Genomic DNA, 26224 nt, shown 5'->3' with positions numbered 1-26224 from the left:
GTCCCCTCATGGCCTCCGCCTTGGGGCAGCCCTACTCTCCCTGCCTGGGTGGCAGCAGCAGCCCCTAACTGGCTTCCCTGGGTCTGCCCCACCAAGGGCCCAATGTGTCCCAGCCCCTGAGTCTTCCTGACCTTACTCCTGACCCCTGATCTTTCACCTCTGGCCTCCTGACTGCTCCAAAGGTGGGTCACGCACACTTTGAGCTTGGGCCTTTCCAGTCCATTCTGTCCCTCCCCCTTCTCAGGGGCTGCCTCAGTGAGGTCCTTGCAGGCTGCCCAACCTCCAAGTGGAAGCTTCACACCTCATTCCACTGTCCTCAGCCCTGACTGCCATTGAATACCTCCTTTGCTTCTTCTGGATCTATTTGTATGTCTCTCTCTGTCCCAACTCAGTAGATTTGTTGCCTCCAGGAGGGCAGGGAGGGAAAATGTCAGTTATCCCACATTCACTGCCTGAATGAGTGAGGGGTCCCTAGGGATGGCCGCCCACCCAGCTCACCATGAGGCTCTTGCATGCATTTCTATTATCCACTTCCAGTCTGACAAGGACCTTGCACTGATTGTCCATCAGCTTGTTATAAATTGGCAGCAAGCCCGAGCATCTGTGGCTGTTCAGAGGGGCCCAGGGCAGGGCACAGGCCAAGGAGGAGGAGGTGGTGCTGGAAGTTGAGGTGACAGTGGACAGCTCCAGGGACGATGGGGGGGTTGACTCCCCAAACTGGGGGGACAGTGAGATCACAATAAACCCACAAGCCTTCAGGACACCTCTGGCCAATGGCAGGTTCAAGGGGTCTTCTAGAATCTCTGTTTCAGAGTTGGGATTCCTTGAACCCCTTTGTGTGTGTGGAGAGGAGAACATGGGCACCTTGAAGTGGGGGAGGGCAGGGGAAGGGCCTTCAGGTTGAAGGGGCTGCCAGGGACCTGCTTCTCCTGGCCATTAGGGCATTCAGTGTCCAGGGTCATGCCGAGCACCACGTCAGGCTTGGAAGCACCAACCAAGTGTCCAGAGACTGATGCAGCTGCGTCCACACTGCTGAGGTCAGGGCCACTGTGGAGCTGGGCACTGGACTGGGAGGTGCTGCTACTGCGAGGCTCGATGCTGGGTTCCTGGTGGCTGGATGGAAAACTGGCTTACCTGGGGCTGGTGCAGGGAATACCACTCACACCCTCAAGGTCCCATTGCCCTCTGGGCTCCAGCATCCAGAGACATCACTCAGCATCTCCTATTTTCATTGAGGAATAGCTAAAACCAGTACCTTGGGGGACTCAATGCTGTCACAGGGCTGCTCAGGTGTGGACAGGGGACACAACGGTAAAAAGATGACACCCGGAGCACATGCTTAGCACAAAGGGACACTTGAGCCCTGAGGCAGCCACACATGCCCTCCATGGATAGTAACTCGCTCTGTGCTCTGAGGCTTGAGAATGTTTGGGAGTTTGGGGGTCTGGAGTGAGTTAATGGGCAACAGGGCCCAGAGCTCCATTGCACAAGATCGATGGGGCAGATGGCTGCTGTGAGGCCACCGGAAGACACAGCTCAGGGCTCCCTCCCATTGTCTGTTCAGAAGGAATCCCAGTGTCATAGGTTCTCCAGGCCACAGATCTGTAGGGAACCCAGATCCATGGCCACAGGCTCCCTGGAGCTGTGCTGCAGGGAGGGTGCCCCCTTCTTCTGCCTACTTTCTGCCATGGCCTTACCCCTCGGCCTTGCTGAGGTGTTCCACAGCCCCGAACCAGGCACTATGTTTCTCCATGGGCCCAAACTGGATATCAGGGCATCCCACCTGAAGCTGCTGGGTGCTTGGTGCAACCTGGTGTTCCTGTGACAAGAGGGAAGGAGAGGATGGAGAGGTCACCAGGCTGCAGAAGAGTGGAACTGGGATTTGGACACAGATCATTGGACCCTACGTCAAGGAATGGAAAGTCAGGGACAGCAGATGCCAGAAAATTTCCTCCCAACTCCACCTGGGACCAGTTGCTCACTGCATCCCTCCGGGTCAACTCTTCTGCCACTAGCCTGGGTGGGGACTCCAAGAGGGGAGACTTCACCTCCATCAGCGGATGCCCTGGGCTCTCAGGTGAGCAGCAGGAAGGCTCTTGTGGTAGCGCAAGAGCTGGTGCTGGTTTTAGCTCTGCCAGTGGCATTGGAGGTGGCACAAGTATTTCCTCCTGCTCTGTAGCTTGTGCCAACCCTGGTGAGGTACCAGGTGTGAGAAGCACAGGTGGCACTTGTGCTGGGTCTAAAAGTGGCACTAGGGGAGTCATGGGAGCCACTTCCTGCTGTGGATCTGATGCTTCTGGAGGTGAATTATCCACCTCCAGTGCCATAGTTGGCAAGGACACCACCTCTGTCTGTGGTAATGAAGCTACCTCCAGCTCTAGAGATGATGTGGCTGCTGGTGATGTTGATGGCTCCAGATCAGGGACCATAAATGATTTGGCCTCTGGCAGTAGAGATGGCATCAGACTTACTGCCAGCTCTGTGAGGGCTACTCCAGCAGGTGATGTATCCAGGTTGGGCTCCTGAGCCGGTGATGATGCAACCTTAGGAGGTGGCACAGCAGGTGACATCCAAGTTGCCTCCATCTCCACAGGTGGAACGAAGGTTGCTGGGGTAGGTGGCTGGAGCTCTGGATCACACAGTGGCTCTACTTCTGCATGTGGCCCTGGAGGTTGTACCAGAGGTGCCTCCTGCTCTGGAGCTGGCATGATGTCTCCTGCCATCGATGGAACTGGCTCTGGGATGGGCATTGCAGCTCTTTGCAACTCTGGGTCTGACATGGGAGCTGGAAAAGGAGGAAGATGCAACAAGAGGCCTGGCTTTCTATGGGCCTTTCCAGAGGGTTAAATGACTACACTGCCTGTACAAGCAGCTCCACCCAACCCACTCACAAGGAGCCTTCCCAGACTGCAGTCCCCCATAAGAATGGTCTGAAGCTCCCCTTTATTCTGCAAACAAAGGCAACCTCTGGTGTTTCCATTGTGAGGCCTGGACCCAGCCCCCTTCCCACCTGCTCAAGTACCCTCACCTCCAGTGTTCCTCACCCTCTGTCTTGGTCTCACGGGGCTCCGAGTTCTGCAACTGAGAAAGGAGGATGTGAGCACGCCTCTCCAGGGGAGACCCGGGCAGGGCGACCTGCGCAAAGGCCAGCAGGTGCTTGAGGCTGGAAAAGTCTGGGTGCCGGCACAAATCAGCCCGGTGCTCTTCCAGCCAGGCCAGCAGGAGGCAGGAGATGGAGCTGGGGGTGGAGGGTGGGCAGCAGGGTGAGGGGAATGGGCACTCTGTCTGCACTGCCCTCTGATGACCACCCTCCCTGGCCGGGGCTCCTGGGTCAGAGAAGCAGACAGACTTCTCCATCTGTCTCCCCTGGTCTGCCTCCCCCTGGTATCGAACCTTCATGAGGACTGGGAGCAGACATGTCTGCTCAGCTGATGGCACACCCTGGCATAGAGTGGAAAATTCAGAAATCTCTCCTTGATGAGTTAACAGAACCTATCCTACCTCTTCAGCCTTCCCTGTGCCTTTGTGGCACCTTAATCTGGGGCTCATGCACTGAGATCATGTGTCTTTCTTTGTCAGCCATGTGAGGGACTCTCATGCACTGCCTCTGTCCCCCAAAATCAAGGGACAGCACAGCCAAGACCCCCACCCCGACCAGCTGAGCTCACAGGCCTCAGCATCGAGGCAGATTTGTGAGTTGCATTCTCACCACACCTCCTAATCTGGGACTGTGGCTGGTGGGGGCTGGAGGGACAAACAGACTGGGGCTGGGGCTTGGGTGGACACTGAGCCTCAGGTGACCTCTCCACCCACAGCCCCAGGAACCCTCCCATGGGTCTCTGTGAGTCCAGATCTCCTGCCAGGGATGGAGCCCTGACTCTGCTCTCCAGTGGGAATCATGAGAGAGACCCAGGCTTCTGCCCAGTTGCTCCTACCACCAGCCCTACTCCCCGTCACGGCTTGTGAGGAAGGAGCCCCCCATCTCCTCACCCAGAGCTCACTCACTTTTTCAAGCATTCCTGGCCTCTTCCATCGCCAGCATCAAATCTGTGGTTATCTCCATATCTAGAGGGGATATGAACATGTCACACGTAATTTTCTGGATGAACCTCCTGCTGATGACATCTGGTGCTGCTGTCTGACCCCTCTAATAGAAGCAAAGCCCAGGAGCTCAGGGACATCTGCGGCTTTGTTCAGTGAAGTAGGCTAAGAGCATTAAAAATTGCCTGCACACAGTAGACTCTTCATATATATTTGAGGAATGGGCAAGGCCTGAACTGTACGTTCCCATATAACTGGTTGTGCTGGAGCTCCTCTGCCAGCCCCCAGCATTCCCAGCCCAATCTACATCAAGTATGGCTCCACATAGTTGAGAGTACAGGAGTCCAGAAGTGACTTTGAGGCACAGATTCTGCACATGGAGGGGAAATTCTAAATATTTACAACCCTTCAACACTGACAACCCTTTCTATGGGCAGAGCATGGGGAAGCACATTCCCATTGAGACCTGTCAGTGACCTCAGGAGGTTGGTCCTTCTACCACCCCACTTTCCAGTGGAGGAGACTGAGGCTAGATGCTGCAATGACCCTCCCCAGACACACAGCTCATGGGTGGCAGAGCCATCAGGGGGTGGAGGAGGGGCAGGTGCTCACCTTTTGGTTACCTGCGCCAGGACCTCTTCTATGGAGAGGAAGGCCCTGTAATTTTAGCAGGCTGCTCACGTAGGCTCGGTCACCCTTCTGGACGGCCAGCACCAGGAGCTCCATGAGTTTCTCGAAAGCACATTCCTTGTCAGTGCCCTCCATTCTGTTCCTCATCCTCTTCAGTGCTGACATGTTTGCACACTAGGACAGGGCAGAGCAGGAGTAGATGGTCAGTGGCTGCACTGGGAACTGGGAGGGTAGGTAGTGGGAGGTGTAGCTCCGTCTCTCCCAGGCCCCCCGAGATGTGGGTCAATAAGTGGGGCATGAGTGCTTCCAGCAGCAAAAGGCCCAGCTGCCAATGGAGAATTGAGGCAAGGGAATTATGTAATGATGAGTCCCTTCCCATTATTCTCAGAGCTGAGTCACAGTAGAACCTCCTGGCAACACTGCCTGGAAAGTGCTTTATCCTATGAGTCCTCAGAAACCAACCCCTATTCTTGAGATGGGGGATCCTTGTGACCCAGGCCAGGCACAGATGGGTGTCTGCTCACAGCTGCAGCCCACTTGGAATGGAGACAACAACTTTTGGAACCAGGATGGAATGACAGTTGCCCCACAATCTCCACTTGCCATCCCACCAGACACCCATGAGCTGGAGTGTGAACATGAAGGGACCACCAGGTTTCCCAACACTGCCCCCAAGGGTCCTGCTATTCTTGCCTCCTGCACAGTGACAGGAAGAGTGATATGGGGCTGCCCATGGAGGATGACAGGGCTGGCACTGTCTGAACTTGAGCCACGGTGACTTACCTTTGACAATCTCCTGGCCAATGGAGAGCGGCGTCGTGGAGAAGGGCTGAGCCAATGTCTACATTGATTGAAACAGGTCTCATTATCATGTGCCCTGAGGTCAGGACCTCGGGGCCTACCAAAGCAACAAGAAAACATTTTGCTCTCTTGAGCTACTAGGGTTAACTGAGCTGGGGAGGGGGCAGTTGGTAGAATCTGGGTGCCTGGTTACCAGTGTTCCGAGTTCCGATGACTGTACCTCCAAGGAAGTGAGGTCATCAACTTCAGTCCCTTGACTGTCACTTCTTAACAGATAAGACCTCCATGAAGGCCCCTTAGTACTCCTGAAGTCCCAGCCTCCTCCACCAAATCATCTGTTCACTGCACACTTTTTCCAAAGCACATCCCTCCCCACAGTTCCCTGGGAAGGCCTGGATGCAGACAGATCTAGGTTCAGAACCAGCTAATCCTGCTTGTCAGTTTTATGACCAGGGCATAGTCATTGTTACCTTCATCTCAGCATCTCCCCAGTCTCCCCACATTTATACAAAGGGGATCTTTCTCCCATCTACATCCTAGTTCATCAAATCTATGTGAAATAATAAGTATAGAAACTATGTGCTGGTTTCATGGTAGCTAGCAATAAAACAAAGATGAAAGTATCATACGGGTTTTCATAACATGGAATACCACACACAGATGCTTGAGATGCTGGCTGTGTAATCCTGGGAATGTCAGACTCCTCCTTGGTCTCATTTCTAGGCCTGCAGCATGATAAGGTTGAAATTCAGTGGAATTCGGATATGATTGCTCTCTGGCATGAAACCTGCCAAAGGATTCCCATTATAATGAGAATCAGATCCACATTGTTCAAATGGGCCAATGCTTTGTATAGCCTATGTCAAGCTGACCCCAATATAGAGGCTTTGTAGAAACCCCTAGTGGATGCTCTCTGGGCACAGCCTCAAAGATGAATCCAGTGTGGATGGGGAGGGAAGGGGAAGGGCTAGGCAGGCTGGGAAGGGTGTGGCTTCGAGATGGACCAAGTCTTGGCCTGTTCCCAGGGTGTAGAAGGTTCCACTGATCCTGGAACACAGGGTGGAGGCAGCATACAGGTGAGCCTTTCATGAGAAAAACACAAAGAATCCTGTTTGGAGGAGTTGGGACACTGCAGGCTGGGTGTAAAGAAGGTGATCCAGGGGACATGGTCCAGGCTGTCTCATCACAGCCTCAGCATCCCAGAGCTGCAGGAAGTCTAGTGAGCACGGGGCCACCCCTACCCAATCCCAGATCCCTGAGTATCAGCCATGGGTGAGGAGGCATGCCTCAATGTCTCCCTATGAACAGTGTGGGTGCTATGGTGCTTCTCTCTCTCTTCCCCAGGTGGCAATGCTGGCAAGGAGGCCCAGAGCTGACTACTTGTCAATGCAGTTGTTAAGAATAAGTGATAACCAGATGGGTCTCACATCCCTAATATCATGTAACCTCACTCCTGACTTAAGATGGATGGAGTGAATTGCCTAATGTCCAACAGCTCAGAGGTGATTCTGGGAATCAGATGGAAGCCTCCTTCATTTTAGCAGCTCACATTCATGCAGGCATTCAACTACAATTTTCAGAACACTTTCTGCATGTCCAGCAACATAGAGAAGACCTGGGGCATCATCCATGACTTCTTGGAGCTTACAGCTGGGTGGGAGTAGAGATGGCATATAAACATGGTAAATGCTGACATAGGGGTGAGGAAGAGCTCTTCTGAGGACAGAGAAAGGCCTCTTCTCAAGAGTGTGTAAAAATCCAAGCAGGCTTCCTGGAGATGATTTTAGGATGGAGTCCCTGGGAATTGTCCACATGAGGAGACAGATATGGAGGAACAGAATGAAAAATGAGATTCCATGCAGAGTAACAAACAAAAAGATGGAGTAGCTATGCCAATATCAGAGAAAATACCTTAAATGCAAAAAATGTTATAAGATTTAACAGGACTCTGTATGTTAAGAAAAGGGACAATTCACCAAGAAGGAGTAGCAATGATAAATATTGATGCATCTAATGAAGTTGCCCCAATGTACATAAGGCAAATGCTGGCAAAAATAAAAGGACTAATAAGCATCTCTATGATAACAGTGGAAGACTTCAATACACCACTCTCTTAATAGAACATCTAAATAGAAGATCAATAAGGAAACAGATAACCTAAATAATATGATGAATGAATTAGACCTAACAGACATATATAGAACAGTGCACCCCAAAACAGCAGGATAGACCTTTTTCCCAAGTGCTCATGAAAAATTCTCCAGGATGGACCACATGCAGGGGCACAAAAAAGGTTTCATTAATATTAAAAAGATTGAAATTATTTAAAGTACTGTCTCTGATCATAATGGAAATCAATAAAAGATTCAAAAACATTTGGAGATTAAAAAACATGCTTTTAAAGAATCTGTGGATCAAAGAGGAAAATGCAGGAGATATCAATAAATATCTCGAGATAAATGAAAACAAGAACACAACATATCAAAACTTATGGGATGCAGGGAAGGCAATGCTGATGTGGGGGAATTTATAATCCTACAGAGATACATTAAAAAGAAACAAAGACGTAACTGGGAAACTGGAGAAACCAGAGAAAAAACAGCAAACTAATCCCAAAACAGGGAATTGTCAGCTAGAGGAGCAGGGAAGATGGGTCATGTATTTCTCATTATCTGCTGCAGAGCCTGTGTTTATTCTCCCAGTGGCTGAGCAGGGCTCCCAGAGAGGAAGAATAAGCACACAAAGCCTCTTGAAGCCCAGGCCATAGCTGGTTGCCTTCACTTTCCCTGCGTTCTGTTAGTCAAAGAAAGTCACAAGGTTTGCCCAGGTTCTCATAGTGGGAGGGTCGACTCCATTGCTGGAGGGGAGATCTGCAAAGCCAAATAGCAATGGGGCATGAAAGTAGAAAGTCTCAGAGCAAAGTAAAATCAAGAGACAAGGACCATAGGGCTGCTAGAGGCTGCCAGATGCCAACCCAACAAGGTCAGGATTCTCTCCCATCAGCCAGAGGGCTCGGAAACACAAAGTTGCCCGAGGCACTGAGCAGACCCCTGCCCAAATGGCATGACCCGGAGTCCCCATTTCAATGGTTTCATACTAATTCGTGCCAGTTTTTGTTCTAAAAAAAACACATTATTTTCAATTTTCATTGGAAAAAGGTATATACTTTCACAACTATACACACACACGACACACACACAAACATATATATATATATATATCTTACAGCTGCTTTCTTTTCCAGATAAATTACAAATTCCCCCAAGTTACATTAGCATAGAAAATGGCTTTTATTCTTCGAAAAAATTGGTAAAAATAGCACCAGAATAAGATTGTTTGGTTTGTGTTTAAATAGGTATATCCTGTAGAAGCCACTGTTTGAAATAGGCACACATGACATAGCTTATGCAAATAGCCGTGTCTTAAATTATCCTTTTAAGTAATCAAATTTAGCTGTAGTTTTTTTTTGAGAAAGAAATGGGTTGAGAAGCTATCTCTTGCTCTCTATTTGCATAACTCTTAAGAGCACTCCTGAACCAAGAAAAACTCCTGTTTGTAACTGTGGTCTAATGTCCAAAGGTACCTTCTCTCTTGGATACAGTCACTTGAAGCATACTTCTCAGTCATAGCAAATATGGCATTTCTTTGAAAGAAATTATTTGCCTTAGATCACATGAGCTAATATTGAAATGACAGTTGGCCTTACTGAAAAAGGGCATCTATTTCATATGCTAAAGTATTTCATATCTTTCTGGTAAACCTTATTTAGGTATAAATGGTTATCTTACTAATTTTTAAATAAGTATATTTTAATAACCTTGTAATTTATATACACTTTGTGTCTAGAATTTGAAAGTTGTTAGTGTCATTTCAAGGATCGTTTAAATTATACCACTATGGGATATATTGTTTCAAGTTTATTTTGTATAGTTATAGCAAAGGATACCAATTAGCATGATAACAGTGTCTTCATATTTACTGTATTTAACTGAAACCTAACACATGCTGAAAACCATTTCATACTTACCAGGTTTATCTCTTAATTTCAAATTATGTACTTGTGAAAATAAACTGCATTGTAAACCTGAGAAAAGCTGATTGTTTATGCAGTTTATTTTTTGTTGTTGTTCTCTTTTTTGGTGCATAGGGGACTTTGTTAATATCTGAATCCTGCGATTTAATGATTACCTCCACCAGCATCAGAAGAAATCACTACCTTAGGGAAGTTATGTAATGCCTAGTGCCTTCTATTAACAATGAAGAAGATGTTTTGTGAAGGCATTTGAGGTCATTACTGAAAACAGAAAGGCTGTGGATTTTAAAGTACTTGGATATCTTGTGTTATTTTTGAGTAGGGTAGGAATTCTTAAAAAAAAATGCATTGAAAATGAAAGTTGTGCGTTACTGGGTTCCTTTTACTTTTTGATTTTTTTTAATTTTTATTTTTTTAATTCAAATGAAAACCTTGGGTTTATGTTGCTTTGACTATGCAAATACTCCAGCTTACAGCAGGCAGAAAAAATAAGTAATTTCCTATCCTTTATAACAGGTGTTGATGCTCAGGTGCCCCAGGTCTGGGGAGAAGGAAGGACAGGATGGAAGGTGAGGAGAGCTGTGTTTTTGTGCCCTACTGGAAACGCTTCCTGGAAGAAGGACCCCAAGCACAGAGCAGCCTCCAGCCCACCTGGACTGAAATGGAAGGCAAGGTGGGTTCTGTGCAGTGTTCGTTGTGGCTTTTAAGCCACTTTCTGTAATGAATATGACCCTAACACAGAGAGGCTTTTAGTTCCTGTAGCAGAGAAATCAAAATCAGATCCCAGCATGACTCATTTGGAGGAGGTGAGTTCCTGGGCCTCCCATGTGCTCTAAGACAATAGCTTCCTCCCTCCCTCCCTGCCTTCCTTCCTTTTTTCTTTTCTTTTCTTTTCTTTTTTTTTTTTTTTTTTTTGGACTTGAGTCATTTTAGCAGTCTTAAACATTATTGAAGTTGGAAAAAGGTTTTGTTTATGTAGCTTATATCTATCAATATTTACTATATTGGAAATAGAAACAAAAAAATCTAAAAATACTTATTAATTCATTTCAAAACACCAATAATAAACCCATTGCATGTTAACCTAAATTGCATTTTTTAATGAAAAGAATTATATTTTCCAAGAGAAACCATTGAGTGAGGAGCATGGTATTGTTTTACATTTTTTGCAAATCTCTTTAACGTCTGGCTTTGTAGAAGATAGCTGCATTCTCATATCTGTCACATGTGTTATGATACATTGTTTTGATTGAAGTAGATGAAGAAAATCCAGCCTCTCACAGTTATGTAGTTGGGAAACACAAAGACATTTCAATAGCCTTTTCAGATTACTGTGAGTGTTCTTTGATACTACACCAAGACTTGGTAAATGGTAGTTTCTTAAGGGTTAGTTGCAGTGTGGAGTCTGAAATGACATTAGCATAACATTAAAATTTGTTGGTCTGTCTTGTGAGCTGAAGGAATCTTATACACATGCCTGATTTCAGAGCATCATGCATCAGTCATTGGAAAATATTGGTCCACTGAGATATGCAGATCTTTCAAAGGCTGAGACATGTTATTATACAATATTGAAAAACCACATTTCATCTCACCAAAAAGGCCTTTAAACATTGAGAAACTTTCGAGCTTACAGTGGTGGACACAAGTTTCTCAGAATCCTAACTTATGTTCAAAAGCTTAAATTTTATCATTGGCAACAAATCTGTCAGTTGTTTACCTTGAAGTGACAGGGTCACTTTGTTCAGTTTTGAGAAAGTGCCTGCCAAGTACCCACCCTGAGTAATTGTAGTTTGTCCATTTCTGTTTCAAGCAAAAATGGTGATCCAAGTTGAAAGTGGCTAGTTTCAGCTGGCAGCTTCTCCTCACAGGTGCTGGCTGGGGAGGATGAACCTGGAGGAAAAGGGAAAGGCCAGCACATGCCTTGTATGTGACAGAGGAGCCCACCAAGAATCGCTGATAGCCAGCCCAGAATGCCTGTCTTCAGCAAGAAAGCATCACCTTGAAGATGACTTGATCTGGACTTTCTTTTAGCCTCAAAACTGTGAGTAAATCATTTCCATTGTTTAAGCCAACCCATTGTATGATATTTGCTTGAGCAGCCAAGGAAAATGAAACAAGCAGTTTCAAAATATCTCCCTGTGGAATTTACTCATTACAAAGTGAAAAACTGTTAAAAGTGAGAGGCCTGAGGGCACCATCAAGTCCCCATTTGCAGTGAAGGGACAGATTGATCCTCACGTCCCCCTGAAGGAGACCACAGTCACTTCTGTGACACTCCTGCTGAAGATGCATGACCTGAATCCAATCACGAAGAGACCGGACAAACCCCCCTGGAGAGACACGCTATGTGGTGCTAAGTTCATGGACGTCAGGGAAACATGGGAAACACGAACATCCTGGATGGGGTCCTTTACTATGAGGGCTGCTCTGGGGCCATTTGGCACTATCTGAATGAGGTCTCTGCGTTCGTGGCTGGGACTCTCATTTCGTGGCTGAACTCCAACTCTGGGCAGTGAGCTGTGGTGAGGGCACTGATGCATAAGGCATTCGTGGCCAGGAACATCAAGCCAGCAAGAAGCTCTCAAATTGTTCAGGAATAAAAAGTTCTTTGTACTCTACTTGCACTTTGGGGATTGTTTTTGAACAAAATACAGGGAGAGAACTGATGACATCTTGTGTGCTCCTTGATCCAGCAGTGCCTGCAGTTGGCAGGATCTGCGTTTGGACTTTCCCTGGGTCTTAAGCTTGGCTTCAGACAATAGTAACTTTGGCCAGTGCTTCTTCATCTTCAGTTTCCTCAAGACATTTACACTGGACATAAAAGGAAATAAATAAACAGAAAACCAACCCTAGCCAATCTATTTCCCTTTTGGCATAAGCATGTTGGGGCTTTTGAACCCAAAGCCTATATCCCTTTCTGGCCCTGAGTTTCCTCATGAAATGTACGGTATTCTAGAGAAAAGATCAAAGGAGGCTGCCTGTCTGTGGAGGCCCCGGGAGGCTGGGCTGGGAAGGGCACCGAGGCCCCCTGCCCAGGTCCCACAGCACCTGCAAATCCCACCTTCAAAGCCTCACTCTTTCTCACCACACATGCCGGCTCATCCAGCTTCTGGTTTTTAAGAGCTGCTCCTGTCCTCCATTTAGATGGTCCTGGGGTTGTAGGGAGCTGGAGGCTCCCACCAAGCCACAGGGCAGGGCAGCCATCCCTGCCCAGATAAATCTCCCAGGTACCCTAAAGCTCCCAGGCAGTCCTGAAGCTCCCAGGCATCCCTAAAGCTGTGAGGCACCTCTAAAACTGTCAGGCATCCCTAAAATTCCCAGGCTGCCAGAGCACCGCTGCATGCCCAGTACCTCTGGCAGCCTCAGGTAAGGCCTCCCTCTGCAGGGGGCTCCCGGCCAGGAGGTGCCCAGGGATAAGGGCGCAGGCATCTGCAGAGTCCGGGAGAAACCAGGCTTGACCAAGCTCCGCACCCTCACGGAGCCACCTTGGTCAGTTCCTTTGCGCTTTGATTCATTCCCCCAGCGCCTCCCCGCTGCATCCTCCCTCAAGAGACACCTGGTTTTAGGGAGGTCTGTGCCAGTTCTCCGGAAGCCCAGAGGAGGGAGCATGGGTTCAAGGAATGAAAGTGAGAGCGGGAGGACGGCCGCTTTACTGGGCACAGGGGGACAGCAGGGGGACCCCACTTGGCAGCTTCCCAGCCGCATGGCCTGCGGCGGGTCACCTCCCCTTCGGAGCTCCAGCGTGGCCCTCTGTCAAATGGGCTTCAGCGGCTGGTGGCTGAGCCGGCTCCTGTCACCTTCGGGGTTCGCGCTCCCCGGGTCCCCATCCCACAGGAGGGGCCGGAGCCTCTCGGGAGCCACTGGCTTTGTAGGGACACCGTCTTCTCTGGCTCAACCGGTGGCAGCCAGGGGGCAATCGCACCCTGCCCTCCCCACGCAGCCTGCCTGGGCTCCCTCCCCCAGCCTGGCCCAGTTTCGCCCCCCTCGGGGCTCTGACCCTCCCACCCTTCTCAAGGCAACCCATGCCTCCCTCTGGGAGGGGGAGTTGACCCTTTGGGGTGGGCAGGGGGGCATGAGCTGACCCCACTTCCTGGCCTCCGGGGGCCCAGTGCCCCTTACTGACTAGGATGGATTGTTCACAAGTGGCTTTCAACCACCCCAGCTCTTCATTTCCTGAAAGTCCCACCACCCCCAATCCTGAGAGCAGGGGTCACCCTAAGCCCACCCTCCTGATGAGGATTCTGCTGGACCCTCAGGGACAACTCCAGGGGAGGGAGGCACTTGGATTCCAGAGCCCGACAGCAGACCAGAACTGCACTGCCTGATGTGGAAAACAAAACAAAACAAAAAAAAAAAAACATGCAACAAAACTAAAATTGTGAAGTACAGCACATTGTTGATTTTCGTTTATCATTTTTGTATTTTACCATTTGTTTATTGCCATAGTTGGACTTTGCTAGCAACCCTCCTCCCCCACCCCAGCACTAACTACACAAGATTAAATCTAAAATCCGCAAACCTAAGGGATAACTCCAACGAAGCAAATTCTTTTTCGTCAATATCTGGGCATCCTCAGATACAGAGTTTAGGTAGTTTTTTCATTTTTTTTTTCTTTCAGCACACTTTATCTTGAGATCATTGTAGATTGAAACGCAGTTGTAAGAAATCATACAGGGATTCTCCCAGCTTCCCCCAGTGGCCACCCCTGTGTAACTGTAGTGCAAGTTCACAGCCAGGAAATGGGCTTTGGTAAGCCCTGCTGACCTTACTAGATGTCCCCGGTTTCATATGTGCTCATTTGATTCTGTGTGTTTAGTTCTATGACATTTTACCACATGTGCAGGTTTGTGTATCCACCACCACAGTCAAGACACAAACAGCTCATCACAGGGCCCCTTGGGCCCCTTTTAGAGATATAACCAACCCCTCCCCTCCTTAATCCCTGACCATTAACTGGTCTGTTCCCTGTCTCTGTAACACTTATTGTAGGATATAGGAGACCTAGAGATAGATAGCAGTTAGTGAAGGGGGAACAATAATCTAATAAGAAATGTTTCCCTAGAGACAACCCATTATCCAAATGGCTATGGGGGGCCCTCTGAGGATATCTGTGTCCCAGCAATGCATGCAACTGATTGAGGCCCCAGCTGTGAGAAGATGGTGGGTACTGACCACCAGCCCTGGTTGGACATCGATATTCCCAGAAGGATCAGCCCTGAATGGCCTGACCATGAAACAACCCACTATTCAACAGGGGGAGCCAGCACCCACCATCGCTCTGGCTAAGACCAACAAAAGTTGGGTTTGGAGACAGTACAGTGAGGGGAGGTACTGATAGTGTTTAGGTCTCCTGACTCAGGTGGCAAGGATGGCACGAGGCACCTGCTGCATGATCATAGGTGGCAAAGGACTTCTGAGTACCATCCATTAGTAGTACCTTTGGCAAACATCTAGCCCAGATGGAATTGACTTTTTAGATAAAGTTCCCCAAAGTGTTGCAGTGTCTCTCTCATTGGGCATGTAGGAGATGGGCTCTTCTTCCCACTGCCCCTGTCCTCCTGAAGGTCGGGGGTGCACTCCACCCCAGACCCCAACAGCTGGGCATGGACTCTGAGGTTTGAAGCACATGTTTAGTAGGTTGCCCAACACACCTCCTGATCTGGGTCTGCTGCTGGGGAAGTGGGGGAAGCAGAGCTGGGATGGGGCCATTGTGGGGACTGTTTATTTCGTGGGCTAGCTCTGAGCCCCCAGGGTCCTCCCTGGCCTCGGTGCCCCAGGATGCCAGACACAGCTCCCTTTGGCTTCAGCCCTCCTGCAGGGGGACACCCTCCACCCCTGCCCTTCAGTGGGCATCACAGGTGTGGGGGGGCCCAGATCTATGCCCAGCCCTTCCTTGCCACAACTCCCACACTTCCCACATTGGTTGGGGGTAAGAGGCACCCCTCTCTCCTCACCCAGAGTCCATGGCATTTTGGGAGGCTCCTGTCATCCACGAGGCAGGTTACAATGAGGGAAGGATCGTTCACATCTAGAGGAGTCCCTTACAGTGTCACATCTCATTTACTGGGTGCAGCACCTGCAGAAGATGTCTAGTATTACTTTGGATTTGCTGACTAGAATGGAAGTCAAGGATGGCAGAAATTCTGTCTGCTAGGTTCCCAGAATACAGCTAAGGGACTAAAAAAGCATTGGCACAGAGTAGACACCTCATAAATATTTGATGAATGAATTATCCCAGAGCTGTCCCTTCACAAATCTGAGTGGCTTTGGGGCTCCCTACTGACTGCAATGATCCCTGCTCTGGATCCACCCAGTAAGGGGTCACCCGAAAGGAAATCTCATACCTCCTTTACAAATGGGAACAGAATTTTGCAAATATCAAGAGATCAGTGAGGTGTGAGGCAGCCGTTACATGGTGGAGAGGAAAATGATACACATAGATCTCACCCGCTCCTCTGCCTGTCCTTAAGCAGAGCTAGACTCCTCAGATGCACTTTCCACAGCTCTTCCCATTTAGACCTGAAAATCACCCAGGAGGGTGGTCCTCCTACCACCCCACTTTTCAGAGGCATAAACTGAGGCTAGAAACTGCAGTCACCTTCCCCCGCCATGAGCTAGTGGGTTGCAGTCATCACTGTGCCATGGAGGTGAGGAGGGCTCCCCTTAACAGCAGGTCCAGGACCTGTCCGGTGTATGTAAAGGCTCTCTAGGTGCCCAGGAAGATGATGATATAGGACAAGTCACCGTCCTGGAAGGGAGGCTCCCAGTGCCTCTCTCATCTGCCTGCCTTGATGAGCTTCGCTGTGCAGGTGTCAGCCCTGCTCAGGACCACTCATATTCACACTTGGGTGGGACAAAGGAGGGACATATAATCAGTGGGTGCACCGTGTCCCGCCAGGGACTTCTAAGCTCCTCCCCAAGTCCAAAAGACCCCACAGCTCCAAATCTCAGGGAGGGATGTGCCTCCTGGTTCTCTGGTGCCCTGAGCACTCAGCCTCCAAGAGCAACTCTGAGCAATGGGCATAAGAGCTGGGCGACCATGGAGTGAAGAAGACACAGAGCAGCTCAGCACAGCGCTGCACATATGAAACCACCCAGGGATCAGGACCTGATGTAACATCTGACAGAGCCATGGCCCCCAGCAGCTCCAACAAACAATGAAGGGGAAAAGCATATGTGAAACCTGTGTAGACCTGCAGGGAGGCTCTGGACACCTGTTGGAGGGCTGTATCCAGGAGAGGGTGAAGTCGTCCTCAAATGTGTGTGTGTGTGGGGGGGGGTGGTCTGTGTGGGCAGAGCCAGTTCAGCAGCTTTTAAGACAAAAGATGAATGGAGGGTGCGCTCTAGCCTCTTCGGGTTCCAGGAACATGGAGCAGAGTTTGAACCCTGCTGATGTCGCACCTCCTATTTTAAAGCAGCAGATACTCAGGCCCAAGCAGATGGTTTCCCATCTGAGCTGAGAACCCCCAACTTATCAAGTCAAACTCCCGATTCTTCCCTTAGGCCATGAGCCTGGAGAGAGCCAGCCTATCCCCACCACCAGTGAGATTTCACACCCTGAGCATTTGGAATCTCCTGCTGGGCCACATGGCCCTGCCCTGGGTGTGACCCCTAATCCCTACCCTGAGGCCTGGGACAGGAGCCCAGCTGGTTTGGGGGGTCCAGCCTGGATGGAGGTGGAGCAACAACTGCTCCTCAGCACCACAGGCCACCAAGACTACCAGTGACATGGGTGATCCCAGGAACCCCCCAAAGACCCTGACCCATCTCCTGGAAGCACACTTCTGGCAAGCCTGAGCCCAGCTCCCTGCCCCTTCAGTCCTGAAGGTGGAGAAAACACACAGCTAAGGTCAGGCTGGCCTACTGCTGGTCTCCTCCACCACCTTTTCATGTTCAGTGCCAGATTGTCATTGTCTGGAAGGCAGGTCACAACGGGGTCCAGACTTGGGTGAGGGAACAGTTGGTGACAGCTGAGGAGAATGGCCTGGTCAATGACAAGGTTTGGGGAGTGGGCTGCAGGGTTCTCCAGAATCTTCCAGGCTCTCATTCCCAAAGCAAACCCCCACTGAAGGGAGTTGACTCCTAGCCTAGGAGGCTCTAACCCTGTACTACCCTCTGGTCTGTGTCCATTCCTGGGTTTTGGGTCAATCCCTACTTTTCTCTGGGCCTCAGTTTCCAGTGGCTGTGGAGCTATGTGCCTGCCCAGAGAGGACAGGCTGCCAGTCCTCTCAATATTGATGCCAGTGCCGTGGCATGTGGAGATCCTACCACCCCTGACAGGCGAAGAGGGCCGGAGGAGGGCATCACCTGGAATCTACCATCATCCTCAGCCTGGTGCTCTCACCTGCTGTCCGCCCTGGACCGGGATAGCGCAGGGCGGCCACTGACTGCTGGGCTCCAGGCCTGGCCTCTACCCCCGCGGGCCGTGGGTGCAGGGCCCCTCATCGCGTCCTTCCGCAGGCAGCGTCGCTCCCGGAGTCTGCGGTCCACCAGGCTGCTGGGGGTCCCGACCCGCTGTTGGCTTCACACTTGGAGCAGATGCTCAGCCCGCGGTGGGCGGGGAGAGCCTAGGCCCTGCCCCGCACCCCTCCCAGTCCCCGCCCCGATCCTGCCCAGATGGCGCCCAGGCCTTGCCTTAGGTCCCGCCCAGGCCTCCCCTCCTCGGCTCCGAATTACTCACAAGGCCTACCAGCAGGCGGGAGGGGCGGGCTCCGGGAAGCGCATGCGCGCACCCGTCCCTAAAGGGCGCTTACTGGGCTCTGCCCCGGGTAACTGTCCGGCGCTGCCCGTTAACCCCGCCGCCGCCTGCTCTGTGTCCCCAGTGTCTCCTGGGGGTTGGGGCCACCCCCAGCTCACCAGGCAAGACGCAGCTAGAGCTGGGCCTGGTGGTGATGAGAGCTTGGAGACGCGGAGACTAAATATCCCGTCCCCTCCCCCGCTGCCAAGTGTCCCCAGATACCACCCAGAGCCCGGCCAGGCACACGGTGACGGTCAGGAGTACCTGGAGGCCAGCAGCAGCCCCTGAGTCCCGGCAGAAGACAAGGCTAGACAGCCTCCCTGCTCTTCCTCTTCGGCCCCTCCCTCTTGCTTCTTGACAGGATTCCAGAAGAGGAGATGCAGTGGGTCCAGGGGCTGTCACTGGAGTAGGGGTGAGCTGGAGGGAGCAGGAGACCAGGGTCCATCTGCCAGGCTGAGTGGGTGTTCGGCACCGCGACTGCTGTTAGGCAGCCCCTCCTGGGCACTTAGTGATTTTCTCACATGTTACAGATGAGCAGGCGGCACCAGCACCAAGGGCCCAGCCCCGAAAGTTGGGCCTCGGGCTCTCTGCTCTCACCCCTTTCTGTCCTTCTGGTTATCAGAGGCCTTCTTCTGCGTTGAATGCTGCCTGGGCCTGGCAGATCTCCAAAGTTCCATGCTCTTCAGGTGCCTTCACATCCCGTGATCCAGTTACCCAAAACTCTCAAGACGTTGAGTCCAAGACCCCACTTGCATTCAAGGAAACCAAGGCTCTGAGAAGTGACCACATGAGTTTGTCTGAACAGGGCCATTTGAGGCCCAATGTGGGTTGGATTTAAGGTCCATCTGACCTCAAATGCTGTGCACTGCCCCAGTGCCCATAAAAGTGCCCTCTGACCTCAGCCTTGAGAGGATGAGTGGGTGACCAAGAGCAGAAAGGCAGCAGGGGTCTTCCGTGATGGGCAGGGGCATGGCCTGCTTCATGGGTGAAGAAAACACTTGTGAGGCTGGATGGAGTCAGCAGAGCAGGGCAGAGAGGGAGTCTGGAGCAGACTGCTCAGGGCTGTGAACACTGTGAAAAGGACCCGGGGCCATTGCAGGTTGGCAGGTGAGCAGGGACAAAACCCAGGCTGCCTTTTGAGAGCCTCCACATCCCAGGGCTGGAGGGAGCTTAGTGGGCACATGGTCCACTCCCACCTAAGCACGGATGCCTGAGCCTCAGCTGGCTCTGAAGAGGCCTCCCTAGTTCTCCTTTGTATAGTGGGTGCTCTGATGGCTGTCTTCTCATCCTGGGGGAGACAGGTTGGCATTCTGGTATGAGGCTCAGACCTTACTAAGTGTTCAGGAGGGGTCAGTAACCAGAGAGAGCTGAGTGTGGTGCCATGGGGGCACTGCATCCACTGGTTTCCCTAGTGGCCTTCCACCTGTTGCTGGTTTATCATGTCCAGGTGGATGGTGCAGATGCTGCAGTCGCCCCCTGCTGGGTATAGAGGGGTAGTGAGGAGTTGAGGTTGCAGCCCTCTAAGAAGCAGCGCCTGTGGGTGGGAGGACTGTAATGGACAAGGTAGAGAGACACCCAGGAAGAGGAGGTGAAACTAGAGGCTGAGCTGAGGCCTGAGGTCCTCAGACATTGCAGGGAGGGCAACTCCCTGAACTTTGGGAGACAGCTTGATCTGCAGAAGCCATGGACCTTGTGTCCAGGTCCATGGGGCTTCTAGAAGTTTATTCTGGAGCTAGGGGCTATTGGCCAATTTTTAGTTGTAGACAGTAGAACACAGCACCAAGATAGGAAGGATCAGAGAAGGGCGGACAGGGAGAGGGACAGAAAGTCACCTTCTTTTCCTGGTACCTGGATACTTTGGGGCAGGGCTCACATTCTTCTCTTCCCCACTGGAGCTGGAGGTTACAGTCATATGCATGCTGGGCTTGTTGGCTGTGGCCTTAACAAGCGAGACTGGAGCTGGTCAGGGGTGTTGCAGCTGGGCCTGGTACTTGATGCTGCATTAGGGGTCAGGCAGCTGGATGGAAGGCTCACAGTGGGGGGGCCTCTCCCAGGACCTGGACAAACCTCCCAGTGCCTCGACTATAGTTTTTATATCGGACACACAGTAAATGATCAGTCAACAGAGCCCCACATGCTCTTGTTGTCTGAGAGATCACTCATCATCACCCCATTTCCCAAAGATGGAAACTGAGGCCTGGAGATGAGATGACTTGCCCCTGTCACAGGTTGGACAGGTGAGGAGTGGAAGGTACTGAACAGGCTGACTCCTAGGGACTCTGCAGAGCCCTGGGCTTCACAGCCCTCAAGCAGCCCACCCCTTCCTGCTTCCAGCATCTTATCCTAGCTTTGTTCTCCCAGATCTTGAAGTTTTTTTTTGGCCAATGGAAGCAGAGGATCCAGCTTCCAAGAAAGGAGGTTGCTGCACGACAGAGAGGCTATTACAATGCCTCACCCCTAGGTGCTTCAGCTGTTCCCAGGCAACAAACCTGATGCTGAGCAAGGAGCTGTGGCCTCAGGCTCTCTGGCTCCAGCCAGCAGGGAGAGGGCACCCCTGCGGTCATCCACTTGCTGCCCTGGCCTTCCCTCTCCACCTTGCTGAGCCCCTCCAAAGACCTGGACCAGGCCTCAGATTGCTTCTCTGCATGATACTGAGACTTCTGCAAGTCGATGGGAATAGGCTGATCTGTGCCATGGCCTTGTGTTCCTGGGACAGAGGGATGGACAGGATCCTGAGGAGGCCTGGGAGGGGATGCTGGGCATATAGGGACTAGTGTCTGTGTCATAGCCTCTCCTGGCTCCTGTCATAGCCTCTCCTGGCCTCCCATCCCACCCAGTCACCTAACTGTTCTCAGAGCTGGGTTCAGACAGCATCAACTCCAGCAGGTCAAATGTGATCCCACGCCCCCTCCCCTCACTCTCCCCTGAGACAACTCTCCTGTGCATCAGATTCTCTCCAGGATCAAGGAGGAAGGGGTACGGTGCCAGGGAGTGTCCTGCCAGGTGGGGTGCTGCCTTTCCTTTCCTCCCACAGTGAGTGCCACTGCCACTCACCTTCCTCCTCTCTTCAAAGTGGATCAGTCTCCCCTAAACAGTGGGCAGGCCATATCCATTGGAGAGACTCCTGGGCCATTACCAGGCTCCCCTCCCCAAGCTTCTCAGTCTGCACTACTGGATGCACCCACTAAGGGCAGGGCAGCACACATCCCGGGCCTGAGGCTCTGGCTAGGTTGAGGTCACCAGAATAGGACATGGGGCTGAGGCTAAGGGACCTTCCAGCCCAACCCTCTCTGATGACAGGTGGGGAGACTGTGGGGTCAGGCAGGAAGGGACTGCTTGGCCTCTTCCCCGCTGCCCAACCTTGTGGAGACCCACTTCCTTCTCCCCGTTGGCCATGCTTTAGGGAGAGGCCCTGCCCAGCTCCACCACTGCCTGATGCAGTTGTGACCTCAGAGGGGGTGCAGGAAGGGGTTGCGGGCTGTGGCTTCTGCCCAATCTCTGCTTACTCTTCTGGAAGGTGAACATGACACCCCAAGATCCAACAGGTGCAGGTACATGAGAAGAGGCTTGCCCGGAACCCAAATCCTCAGGGTTCCTGGCCCACAGGCCCCCTCACACCTAGGTGGTCCTGAAGAACTGTGTCCAGCATCACTAGGTCTGTTAGGCATGTCCCAGGTAGGGAACAGTGCCCTGGGCAACAACCTGAGGCATCAGTGTGTGTTGGGGGAGGGGGGGGAGTGATGACAGCAGATCTCAGGTGCTCACCTCAGGGTCCTGACACCCCAGTTCCCTGGCTTCCAGGCCCACTCACTTGCCAAGGGTCCAGGGATGCTACTTCCAGTGAGATCAGTTCCCAGTGGAGCATCCACAGGTGGGGAACAGTGACCTGGGCAACAACCGATGGCATCATGTGAGGGTAAGGAGCCCAAGCTCTCTGGGGTGCACCCAAGGTCCCTGCCCTGAAAACACCTGTCTCAGACTCCAGCCCCCCACCTGGACCTCCTACTGGGAGCACGTGGGACTCAGCCACCTCCCACCCAGCCCCCTCCTAGCCCCTTAGACCATATCCCTGCTAGTCACCTCTAAAAGGTGGCTTTTGGGAAATCACGAAGTGTACGTGGTTGCTGAACCCCCTCATCCCCACATTCTCATGAGCCAGGCTCTCCCAGGCCTCTGCTCTGATGGCTGCAAACAGTGTCCCCAGTATGCTGTGTGGTGAGGGGGTGCCCTTCCCAAATCCAAAGGACATCACATCTAATGAAGGCTTTCCATGGAGGGTGGCACCAGGAGGCAAGGGCTGAGCTGTGGAGGGTAAGGATAGGGGACTTGGTTGACCCTGGCCTGACCCCTGGAGTCTCTGCTCCCCAGACTGGGCCCAGGCCATACAGGGGCTCCCCCACATTTTCAAGAAACCCCTCAGGGCCCCAGAAACTCATCCACAGCTCTCTTGGACTCCTTTCCTCCTGCTAGGGAAAGGCTCCACCCAATGATAGCTGGTATCATAGGATGGGGAGACCCAGGGTGCTACCCAGCCCCTCCTTGCCACAACCCCCACTCCTCCCTGGGATCTGTGGTAACAGTAGCCCCACCTTCTCGAACCAAAGTTCACCCAATTTTTCAGTTGGTTCTGGTATCTGCCACCCTGTTTGAGGATATGGTGTCTTAAATCCAGGTACCTCAGGGGGTACCTGAGGGGGTCCCAGCTAACTTGCTGGGTGCGCCACCTGCTGCTGATGTCCACTGTCACTGTCTGACTCCTCGACTACAGTGAGAACCCCAGGAGGACAATGGTGGGGTTTGTCTGCTTTGTTCAGTGATTTGGGTTTGGGCCTTAAAGATTGCTGTCCTGCAGTAGACACTATATAAAATTCTTTTTTCTATTTTTAATGAATGAGGTCTAATCTGTACCTTCCCAGGTTCTGGATTGGGCCTGGAACCCTTCTGCCAGCCTCCTGTGCTTCCTGCACAGCTGAAACAAGGCCAGGGGCTTCCTGGGTGGAACCTCAAACACCCTTCACAAATGGAAAAGCAAGGTTAAAAGGTCTGTGATGGCTGGGAGTGTGTTCTGGTTTGCTAATGCTGCCAGAATGCAAAACACCAGAGATGGATTGGCTTTTATAAAAGGGGTTTTATTTGGTTACACAGTTACAGTCTTAAGGCCGTAAAGTGTCCAAGGTAACACGCCAGCAATCAGGTACCTTCACTGGAGGATGGCCAATGGTGTCCAGAAAACCTCTGTTAGCTGGAAAGGCACGTGGCTGGCATCTGCTCCAAAGTTCTGGTTTCAAAATGGCGTTCTCCCAGGACATTCCTCTCTAGGCTGCAGTTCCTCAAAAATGTCACTCTTAGCTGTTTTTTGGGTGTTATTCCTCTCTTAGCTTCTCTGGAGCAAGAGTCTGCTTTCAACGGCTGTGTTCAAAATGTCTTTCATCTGCAGCTCCTGTGCTTTCTTCAAAATGTCCCTCTTGGCTGTAGCAAGCTCGCTCCTTCTGTCTGATCTTACACAGTGAGCCAGTAATTTAATTCAGACCCACCCAATGGGTGGGCCAACACCTCCATGGAAATTATCCAATCAGAGTCATCACCCACAGTTGGGTGGGGCACATCTCCATGGAAACACTCAAAGAATTACAATCTAATTAACACTGATAGGTCTGCCCACACAAGATTACATCAAAGATAATGGCGTTGGGGGGGACACAATACATTCAAACTGGCACAGAGTGCAAGTTTCAAAGGGAAGAGGAAAATACTACAAAATACAACCACTGCCCTCCAGCAGCCTCTTCCGTGGAGTCCGGCATGGGGAAGAACTTTCCATGGCTCATCCCATTTAGTTCCTACAATAAATTTACCAGGTTCTTCCTCCTGCCCCCCCACTTTTCAGAGGAGCAAACTGTGGCTAGAAGGTGAAGTGACCCTCCCAAGGCACACAGCTGGTGGCTGCAAGGTCCTCACTGTGCAATGAGGGGTTTGGGGGTGGGGAGAGGAGCTCACATTTGTAGCTGCAGGTCCAGGCCCTGTGAGGTTGTGGTGACAGCACAGCACATTCTCAGGAAGATGTTAATATAGGACAAGTTGCCTTCTAGAAGGTGGGCCCAGGGGCTCCCCCAGCATCTCAGGTGTGTCTGCCTTGAAGGTGTCACAGTGCAGATGGCACCTGTGCTCAGGGATGAGTCACTGTCACACTGGGGTGGGATGAGGTGTCCTCAGAGAGGGAAATGCAGTTAGTGGCAGCACCTTGATGCAGCAGGAGAGCTGGGGACAGGCGCTCAGACTGGAACTCCAAGCCCTCAGTGAACTGTGGCATGAGATGAACCTGAGAGCCTCCAGCACACAAAGATTCTGAATTTAAAAGGAGAATTTGAAGTTTGAACCCTATGTAAAATAGCAGTGACTTCGAGTCAGTTGGTAGCTGTGTGAGGGGAGCCCCTGCCCGTGTTGAGAGGCCAAGTGAGGGGTGTTCTCCCAGGGGGCCCCCACAAATCAGCCCCACTCATGAGAGGAGAACAGAGGTCAAGTGACTATTCAGGGTCATGCAGGTGGGAGCCCAGAACCCTTCCCACTGGGCCTGAGGGGTTTTCCCTCTGTGCTGAGAGAGGCTGGATTGACTCCTGCCCTTGTAGCCAGGAGGGTTTGGGGGGAAGGATCTGGCAGAATGTCTTCTCAAAGCAAAGGCCCCCTATGGCTGAGATGCTGAGAGGGCACCTTGTCCACCCCCATCCAAACAAGGGTCCCTGAGCATCAGCCTGCTTCGGCATCCTCCTTTGCCCAGTGGGGGTGCTGTGGCGGCCAACTGCCTCCTCCCAGGGTGGGCATGATGGCTGGAAGGCCCAGAGATAATGACTTGTCATGCAGCTCTTCAGAAAAGGTCAGGGCCCAGGGAAGGTTTCCAGCCCTAATGTCACTGACTCCTCAGTCCTGGGGCTCAGAGGGGTGCAGTCATCTGCTCTCTGCCCCACACCCCTGCTCAGGGAGGTGCTGGGACTGACCGATAACCTGGGGAATTTCCACTGACTCCTGTTGACAGTTATTCAACAGGCATTTAGAGTGCCCCTGGGTGCACACTCTGTGCCCTCTTGGAGCTTAGAGCTGTGGAGGTGGTAAAGATTGGCATGACAACATAGGAAAGGATGGTGCAGAGTTGAAGTCAGGGTACAAATCAAGACAGGCTTCCTGTAGGCAGTGATGACAGAATTGAGTCATGGAATTTTTCAGGTGTGGGGCAAGTATGATGGCAAGGGCATGCATGAGAGGTGGGCCGGGAGAACAAAGGTGTGCTGGGCCAGGCCCTGGAGACCATAGGATGATGTTGGACTGTCACCTGAGGGAAAGGAGGTGCTGACCATGGAGGACACGAAGCTTCAGTTTCAGGGACCCCTACTGCAGGGGGCTGAAGGCATTTTGTATGTGTGATTTTATACAGTTTTTATTAAAATGGTTTCTCCAAAATTGTAAAAGCTTCAGTGCCCACAAAACCCTGATGTATCATGATGATATTTGCAAGTGTATTTGCAAAAGCTCAGACATGATCATGTTGGGGCCAGCCAGGGCTGAGGTCTCCCTGCTTGGACTCTGTCCCCAACCACTCCCCTCACTGCCTCCCTCTGCTTGGACACCCCCGCAAACCCCCAGTCCCTTCTGCCCACTCCTGGAACAGCCCTGGCTCCAGGTCCCCAGCTCCCTTTTGGAAAGAGGCCCACATACTGGTTTGGTTTCAGGAGTTGAGTTTCATCATTCATGCAACAAATGTCTGAGGCCATGCTTTAGGATGGGTTTGGGGGTGGCACAAATGCCCAGGTGCCTGGGCCAAGGCTGAGAAGGGCCCACCAGCTGGGTCTGGAAGTGCATGGTTCCTGGGAGCTTGCTGTGGGAGTGAGTCCAGCTCTCCCTCCTCTTCCACCAAGCCAGTGCTGCCCCACTTGGGGGCCATCTCCTCGGGTCTCCACTGGTGTCCACTTCCAGGAGCCTTTTCCTGC

At 51.7% G+C, this 26224-nt stretch overlaps 1 protein-coding gene and 1 long non-coding RNA gene across 2 annotated transcripts; both read right to left on the bottom strand.

Annotated features, from left to right (window-relative positions):
• Window positions 1–471: 471 nt before the first annotated feature.
• LOC119511317 (ral guanine nucleotide dissociation stimulator-like) lies at window positions 472–2585 on the bottom strand. Its single transcript, XM_037805777.1, has 4 exons — window positions 2472–2585; window positions 1698–1819; window positions 921–1113; window positions 472–717 (listed from the first exon to the last, which is right to left on the bottom strand). The coding sequence occupies exons 1-4, from the start codon at window positions 2583–2585 to the stop codon at window positions 472–474; spliced, it is 675 nt and encodes a 224-aa protein (XP_037661705.1).
• Window positions 2586–2609: 24 nt separating this feature from the next.
• LOC119511123 lies at window positions 2610–4997 on the bottom strand. Its single transcript, XR_005212156.1, has 4 exons — window positions 4654–4997; window positions 4006–4065; window positions 3045–3238; window positions 2610–2785 (listed from the first exon to the last, which is right to left on the bottom strand). It is a non-coding gene; the product is annotated as an uncharacterized LOC119511123 (long non-coding RNA).
• Window positions 4998–26224: the final 21227 nt, after the last annotated feature.

This window comes from Choloepus didactylus, chromosome 16, assembly GCF_015220235.1.
Source record: "Choloepus didactylus isolate mChoDid1 chromosome 16, mChoDid1.pri, whole genome shotgun sequence".
In the NCBI taxonomy this organism is placed as follows: Eukaryota; Metazoa; Chordata; class Mammalia; order Pilosa; family Megalonychidae; genus Choloepus; species Choloepus didactylus.
Note: the sequence above shows the minus strand (reverse complement) of the source record. Positions and strands in the feature narration are given on the sequence as shown.

Bases quoted from the DNA above. Each gene is read 5' to 3' on its own strand.
- LOC119511317 (XM_037805777.1), bottom strand. From the start codon at position 2,585: ATGGAGGCAACTTGGATGTCACCTGCTGTGCCACCTCCTAAGGTTGCA. The intron at 1,114-1,697 runs GTAAGGCCATGG...TTTTCCATCCAG, and splicing joins CACCTCAGCAAGGCCGAGGG to CCACCAGGAACCCAGCATCG. The intron at 718-920 runs GTCCCTGGCAGC...CTGTCCCCCCAG, and splicing joins CTAATGGCCAGGAGAAGCAG to TTTGGGGAGTCAACCCCCCC.